General features: G+C 45.4%; 1 protein-coding gene across 2 annotated transcripts in view; it reads right to left on the reverse strand.

The window, feature by feature from the left end:
• ITGB8 (integrin subunit beta 8) overlaps positions 1 to 3,594 on the reverse strand; it is an 85,420-nt gene extending 81,826 nt beyond the window's left edge. The window contains exon 1 of one of the 2 annotated variants that reach the window (XM_079785891.1): positions 1,891 to 3,594. In XM_079785891.1, coding sequence (XP_079642017.1) covers positions 1,891 to 2,017 — 127 coding nt within the window. In that variant the 5' untranslated portion in view covers positions 2,018 to 3,594. The remainder of the gene's footprint in view (positions 1 to 1,890) is intronic. The other variant, XM_079785892.1, reaches the window with a different exon arrangement.
• Positions 3,595 to 8,287: the final 4,693 nt, after the last annotated feature.

An 8,287-nucleotide genomic window follows, 5' to 3' on the forward strand; every position in this document is an offset into this window, starting at 1 on the left:
TCGTGATATATTCATTAACAAAAGTCCGCTATGTAATTTGGGACCTATACATTCTAATTCAAAAACTAAACCCAAAGGTATGTTGTGCAGTTTATGGTTTCTTTTGTATGGCTTTAATGCCCTCAACATTTCCTTGGTGTAAACTACTGAGCCAGGGAACAAGATTTCCTTTGTAACTGATACCTAAATTTCTATTCTGCTTTAAGCGTCTAATTTGCACTGTGAAGACATATAATTTGAGCCTTGTAGCTATATCACAAAAGTACAACAGTTTATGCTGATCTCTAATTTTCTGACTTGTGCTGGCTGTAATTTAAATTTTTTTGCATGTTTTTAACTGCCATGCAAACCAGTATACATGAGAAACCTTTGTATATTGACAGAGGCTGGGAAAAGGATGCCTTGTTCTGATTTCAGATAAGCATTCCCTTTTCACAACTGCAGGTGCAAGGGAGCCCATTCATAGTATTTGCTTCAAGTCAGTTATAGTTACTGACTGGAAATGTAATGCTAGTACAGGAGAACTTGACTAATCATCACAAGCCCAATGAATAAAAATTATTACTATTATTAACAAATTCTAGAGGCAAGTAGAACTTTTTCCTTCGCCTACGTATTGGGGACATAATATATGCTGTTGACACAATTTTGGTCATTTTACTGTTGTGTGTGTTTTACTATTGTATCTGTTTATTAAATCTAGAAAAACACTTTGTCACTTATTAATACAGGATGGAATTATGCTCAGTGGAAAATTTGCTGTAACAAATGCATGTTCCACTTAAGAGATAATTGATAATGAATGTTACTCTTTCCTTTGCCTTAAGTTTCACTTATTTTTAAATCAACACGTAAGGCAAAAAATAACCACAAGATAAAAATTTACTCTAATTGCTCTCATTTCACATAACTGGGTAATTCCTTTTGAAACATATATGAGACAACGATATAAGCAACCAATAAGTGAAGCTAGCTGGATGTTTCCATTAGAAACCCTTATTTATAAGGCTATGTATCACTTGACCATTTTAATTAGCTTCAGGCAGAAACTTGGCACACCAGTTCAAAGCATTGGAGAAAATTTTGGTCTGCAAAACAATTACAATTCTCCTTCAACAGGAGAGGTCAGAGAAAGGCTCTACTAGAACTTAAGGACTGGATGGCCACACACAAAGTAAATTAAAACATAAACTGCAGCAATAATCATTGCATTGGCAAAAAGAAGTGTTTGGCTCATGTATAAAACCAGTAAGAACGCATCCTAAATTGATGATTATTACCATTACACTATGTTTGCTAGCAACCCAGTAGTGTCATCTAACATTTGCATATAATTCAAAAGTGCCCAAACGCTTTTGCACTTTTAATTCATTCAGGCTGAGCACTGTGACAGAAGAAACTTGTACGTTGCCATCCTTTTCCTTCATGTTCTCAAGTAACAGAAGACTCACTCCTGTTACACCCATTTATCCTCAGCCTTGAATCAGATGCAAGCTAGTGGTTAGACCCACATGCTAGAAAGATGTGGAGCATCTTTAAGGATGCCTTCAAGGATGGGGCAGAACCCCTAAACTGGCTTCTGTAAATACCACTGCCCACACTTCCAAACGTCCCTTCTATTACTGCTTTCCCAACACCCAGGAGCAACACACAGTAGCCTCACTTATAATTAGTGATTGATGTCACTCCAGGGCGTTCATGCTTGACACCTGGCCTCCCTCAGGCCACATGTGATGGGGGATGGTGCCACACACTAGCCTTCTGAAGTTCTATGGGCAGATGGAGGGAGACTGAAACCCGGCCACTTAACTGGCCGGGATGCTCCTCAGCCCTTGCAAGACCTTTGAGGAAGAGAAGAAAACAAAAGAGACACACACACACACAACTTACCACTTTGGCCCAGTCCAAGAACAACTGAAAACACCCAGGCCGCCCGGAGGAGTGGGGCAGGACCCGGCCGGCAGTTTTGAAGGCAGACCAATGCGGCAGTAAGAAAAGCCAGGGCCGAGCCGCACATAATGCACAGCCACCCACACAGCGCCCGCCGCTCGGCTGCTTTCTGGATGCGCGCTCGCGCCTCCCGGGCGCACCTTGGGGCCCGCGGACCCAGCAAGTGTCGCTAGGACGTTTCCAGCAGGCCCGGCAGGCGGACCCCGCGGCTCGGAACCAGCGGTGCAGGTACGCTGGCCCAGGCACTGCTCGGCATCTCAGGGGCCCCCGCGGCCCTCCCAGCTCGGCGCGGTGGGTCCCCGAAACCTCTGCGAGAAGCACCTCCTCCGACTGCCAAAGGCTCGGGGCGGCAACGCGAGCGCGGCTCCGCAGCCAGCTCCGGGACAAAGAAAAGAGCTTTTGTTTCTCTCCGGCCGACGGGAATTCTGCTGCATAAATCAGCTTAGCGAAGAGCCAAACACAATCAAACCCAAACAAAGCCCGAAGCTGGGGGGAAAAACCAGCCTAATGCACGTTCACTGGGTGATGCTGCATCTGTGGGAGGGGACGCCGGTGAGGCCCGAGGGGAAAACAGTCAGTGTCGCATCAGTCAGCGAGAGCTTCTTCCACAGGTGGGCAGGGCGGCCACCTCCACTTCGTTGCAGCTTTGCAGCCTCGTTCGTGGACCAGCGGGCAGAGTCGAAGTGGCAGCGTTCCGGCTGGCCGGGAGGAAGCTGGGGGCGCCAGCAGCCCGGGGAAGCGGCTCCGGGAGCGCCCTAGGAGCCACCGCCGGCGCTGGCGGACCCAGAGCGAGGCATGGCAGCTCCCGGCTGGGGTAGGAGTGGAGCGCACCGCTGCGGGGGTGCTAACGCCCGGCCTCGCGGGGTGGGAGCTTCGTGCCCTGGTTCTCTTGGCCTCAGTGTACAGCTCAGATGTCCGGCCGTCCAGAGCCCGGGCTGTTGGCGCGCTCAGGGGTGCAACCCCGTGAGGACGAGAGGGAGGCCAGTTGGTGGGGAGCGGGGAGGTGTGGTCCTGCCCGGGCCCGCGGGTGCGAGGGGTGGGGAGGTGACTCCCTGTGTGCTGATAGTTGGGCAGGCTCAGGGCCCTGAGTTGCTAGGAAACCGCCCCACGCTATGGAGCGCCGGGTCCCGGCCGCCGAGAGGCTCCGGGGCTGCTCGCAGCAGCAGCAAAAGCTCGGAGTAGCGTGGGCGGGACATTAGTGAGGCATGAAGTCACCGCGGCCCACACTCGCTCTTTGTTTTGCTCACTCCAGCTCTTTTTCTCCCCCTTGACTCTGATGGTTGCCATTCCCAGAGTTCACGTGAACTCCTGAAGCGTAGCCCTACAACAGGAATCGCACGCCCCGTTCTTTTCCCTCTCCTCCCTGAATTCCTGCTCCCTAACGCGCGCCTACCGGGTGCAGAGGCTCGCTGGGCGCAAGCGGCAGCTGCGCGCAAACCCCAGCGTCTCGCCCCCGGCTCGGCGCACTCCTTTGTTTGGAGATACTCTAAGCTCGGCAGCTGCCGCCTGCAGAGCGGAGTCCGGGAGCCTCACCCCACCTCCAACACCCTCTGTTCTGCGAGCGCGCACTGCCTACTTTTGCTTGCAGGGTTAGGAGCTCATCCTTTCCCCCACCCCGAGACTGTCCCGCGTCTCCCCAACACTTGGAGACTTGACCCGTCCAACCAGGCTAAGGTGAAATATGCTGGAGTTTCCAGTCTGCAGGAGCCGTACTAGAAGCTGCTGGCCGGAATTTCTCGTGGCTCCTCCACTCGGAGCATCAACCCTGGGCTGGGCAGCCCTGCTCTTTCCAGGGTCTGGTGGTGGCTCTGGGCGTTTGCAAGTTATCTTGGGTCTTTTGACCTAAAAGTCAACTTCCCAATAAACGTAACAAAGAAGTTACAAAGGCCGGCGAAACAGGAGAGAGAAGCGAGGGAGGGAGGTGGGATGGCATTTCTGCTGCTCGCAGATCAGAAATTCAGGTGCCTGCAGGAAGGGGTGTTTTGCTGCGCATCTGTCGGGAAGCCGAGCGCCTCCTTGGGTCCTGTCACTAACAGGCTAGGCCAAGGGAGAAAACCCAGTCCTCCGGATGGAAAACGAGGCAGTTTGCAATCAGACCAAGAGTGATGCTTCTCTTTTACCTCTAGGGGCAGGCGTGGTTCGCCCTGGTAAAGTCTGACCTCTTGTTTCCTTCCCACTAGCCGCCTGCCAGCCTCTTTCAAAGAGCAGCCTCCCCTTACAGGCATCAGACCCGTCCAGCCAGGTCAAGGTGAAGTATGCCGGAGTTTCCCTCTGTACTTGCTTAATAGTTTCCATCTCCATATTTGGAGTAAAAAACAAGTAGGAGGCGTTCTCTCTCTCTTTTTTCTTTCTGTTTTCTATTTGTTAACTGAGTGAATGGAAAGTACCTGATTAATAAACCACAACATTGAAAACTCCCCCTTTCCAGGTGTGGACTGCACATTGAAGCCCACAGAATTAGCTAAGCAGACCAGGAACCCAGTTGGAAAATTACAAGTGCCCTGGATCTACAAAGCAGGTTTTTTGTTGTTGCTTTTTTTTTTTTTTTTTGAGAGAGAGACCAAATGCATAATTCAAACCTGAAAAACTGGTACTTGTAAGCACAGCTCCACTATAGGCAATGTACTCTAAATATGTACAGTGAAATCCAGCTCAGCTTCATTATTTATTTTCTTTCCTTCATTCCAACTTTAAACAACTATAGTTTTGCTTTTTGTGGTCTTAAAGGAAAGGCCTGAGAAGTGGCTGGATGGGGATGAGGACTTGAAATTTAGACACAAAATGAACATGCTCAAACTCTAATTAGTACTCTTCAGTGGGGTAGCATGTGTATTTTCCAGAGATTATTTTACCATCCAAAGGAATGCAGCCACCCTTGAGACAGTGCAGTGCTGTAATAAAGAAAAAAAGCCATCATTCCTATAAGGGTGTGTGTGTATATTGTAAAGAAAGACTTCCACATTTTGTTTTATGAAGCCCAGGCAAATATATGTCAGGAAGCCACTTTTATGGAGTTGTTGAAGAAAAAGCACAGCATCATTTATCACCACTTCCCAGTTTCAAAGAGGTTACAATCTGGTAATCAAAATAAAATAAGTCAGAATATCCCAGTTGTGAGACGTGATCCTTGTAAGTTATTTACAAACAAGTTATCTGTACATTTTGGTCTATAAAGTTAAAAGTGAATTCTCTTGAGTCCTGCAAATAATCTGTAGAGTTTTCTTACAGTAAATATAACTAGTGGCCTAGAACAAAAAAAAAGGTCCTTGTTTTTAATAAATGCCATTGGTCACTACAACTCATTCTTTTTCCTGTAAGAGAATTACAGCGTATTGTGAAGAAATGTGGTATTATCTTCCTCATATTACCTGAAAAATTCTAACAGAGAAAAAAGCGTTCCAGATTAATTCCTGTCTTTATCATGTTCTGCTGTCTTGCTTTGAAATTTCTGACAGCTAATTTTTCATCATTTGTGATAATGAGAGCAAATGAAATTCACAGATAGTGTAAAAGTAGTAACATTTTAGCTATTCATTCCAGCCTTCCTATCATCAGATTCTTTTAGTTGTTAATAAGTCATAAAATTAGATGAATTAAGTTTCTTTCCTACTACTTTAATCTTGATTTCTCACTAACTCAGTTTATGGTGAGAATGAATAAGATATAGAGGAATCATAGGAATGAGAGAAACATCTGGGAGACTGCCCTTTTCCGGTATATTCAGCCTTTTAACTAGATTTTGTACAAATTATTGACCTCATAGTTACAGCTAAAACCATAACCACATTTTAATATTACAGATGCTCCTCAATTTATGATAGGGTTATGTCCTGATAAAACCATCCTAAGTTGAAAATACCATGTCAAAAATGCATTTCGCACACCTAACCTACCGAATAGCATAGCTTAGCCTAGTCCCGTGGTCGGCAAACTGCGGCTCGCGAGCCACATGCGGCTCTTTGGCCCCTTGAGTATGGCTCTTCCACAAAATACCATGGCTTGGGCGAGTCTATTTTGAAGAAGTGGCGTTAGAAGAAGTTCAAGTTTAAAAAATTTGGCTCTCAAAAGAAATTTCAATCGTACTGTTGATATTTGGCTCTGTTGACTAATGAGTTTGCCGACCACTGGCCTAGTCTATTTTAAGCATGCTCAGAACACTTACATTAGCCAGTTGGGCAAAATCACCTAACACAATGAATGCACTGTAGAGTATCAGTTGTTTACCCTTGTGATGGTGTGGCTGAGCCCAAGCTGTGGCTGGCTGCCACTGTCCAGCATCATGAGAGAGTATCATACTGTGCATATCACTAGCCAAGGAAAGATTAAAATTCAAAATTTGGAGTACGGTTTCTACTGAATTCATGTTGCTCTCACACAATTGTAAAATAAAAAAATTGTAAGTCGATTCATCATAAGTTGGGGCCACCTGTATCAGAAACTGGTATCAGAGATATGTAATAAGTTTAACAGATATTCACAAGTTGTCTATAAGCTTGCTTCATCCATAGCTCTTAGGAGATGAAACAGTCCAACCTTTGAGACATGTTATTGTGACTATGACTTCAAGCTTCTTCCAATGATAAGGAATATAAGCCAGTAAAAGTTACGTTTCACTGAAATATTACACAAGTTACTGTTCTTCATACTGTGAACTGAACACTGCCTCCAACGTAACTACCTGTAGAGTGATTCCTTAGTTCTATTCCAGGAGTTTCTGACTTTGTAGATCTGGTGTGGTGCCAGCGACATGCATTATTATGAGTTTCTAAAATGGTTCTTTGTGCACTGAGGTTTAAGAACCCCTACCATAATGGATTAATACAGAGACTCCTCAAAGGCCCCATGTGTGATTATGGACAAACTCCAGTGTCAGGTGCAAAAGTCAAAGAAAAATGAACTGCTGGAGCCTGTTCTCGTCCCAAGTTATTCTGTGGACGATTAACTCTGAGATGTCAATGTTTTAGGCTATAAAACTTCCATAATTAAGTTCGGGAAGTGCTGGGTTAAAGTTAAGTGAAACCATTTACTGGAGGATTTTCCAGAAACTTAACAGGCCGGAATGCAATTGGATTCTCCAAAGGAAGAACCCTTTATTCGGGGAACATTTCACAGGCTAGTTTTCTGTCAAGTACAGTGGTGGGACTTAATCCTACCTTACAAATGTGGAAACTAAGAACCAGGTTGGCGAGGAGATTGGCCTCACTTCAGTAGAATTCCTGAGCAGGCAGGGATCAGAGCTCTGATTTCTTCTCTACCATCCCATATCCATGATGACTTTGGTTTCAAGTAACAGAGTCAGACTGTGTCTGCCATAAGTATAAAAGGAAATTATTGGAAGAAAATTGGGAATTTATAGAATCATCAGGAGGCTGAGTGACCAGGATTGAAAAGGCCAGAAACCAAGGAAGGAGGCATAAGCAATAGCAGTATTGGCCAGGTAGCGATAATGCTTTCTAATCATCCCTTCATTTTTGGACAGCTGGTTCCAAGTTTCACAATCCTGGTTGGGAATGTCTAATTTTCAGAACTTTAGTCACTTATCAGTCCCCTGGCTTACTAGGCGTGGAGTGTGAGGAAGAGGAGCTCTTCCCTTTGGCTTTCTCAGTGGAAAATCTAATTCTGTTTCCCAACAACATGACATAAAACTGCCTTAGGTTAGTGAAGGGAGCCTTGCAAAGTGACGAACACTCATTACTCACATATCCCCATTTCCACATGCTACCGCTTTTCATTACAGCTGGATTTTGGGTAATGATGCAGCTTTAATTTAGCTACCCTGCCCACTAACCCATGCTTTGGTTAGCAGTTCTAGTTAGCTGCATGGGTACTTTTGAATAAAACATTTTAGCTGTGCATAGTTTCATCCTAGCTTTGTATTATCCTTCCATAGCATGCAGCAAACTAATGCTTATTTAGCCTTTAACTCATTATCCGAATGATTATAGAGATGTGGTATCTGAATTAATTTTTTAATTTACATTCTTTATTGGCCAAGTCTGCAACAGATGCTTTGTTGACCCCCCTGTGTCCCTTCAGGCATACCGCTTCATTCCACACAGCTAGAAGTGCTGGGGAATGAACACTTCTCAACTGAGTACCGGCCCGACAGGAAGTGGGGTATAAATACCCTAGCTCCCTGGCTCCTTCTTTAGAACCACCTTGGGTCTTGTGTTCTACACCAGTGTATCTCACACTATTGTTGGACCAGTGTTTTATTTTCAGTCCATCATGGATTGTTACTTTAAAAAATGAATTATTAAAAAATGGGTGTCGTCTTAATTCCAGAAATGGCTCTGAGGGAGCAGGCGGCTTAGTGTGGTCTTTGTTAGCTTCCACC

The sequence above is a fragment of the Cnephaeus nilssonii genome, assembly GCF_951640355.1.
Source record: "Cnephaeus nilssonii genome assembly, chromosome: 12".
Classification (NCBI taxonomy): Eukaryota; Metazoa; Chordata; class Mammalia; order Chiroptera; family Vespertilionidae; genus Cnephaeus; species Cnephaeus nilssonii.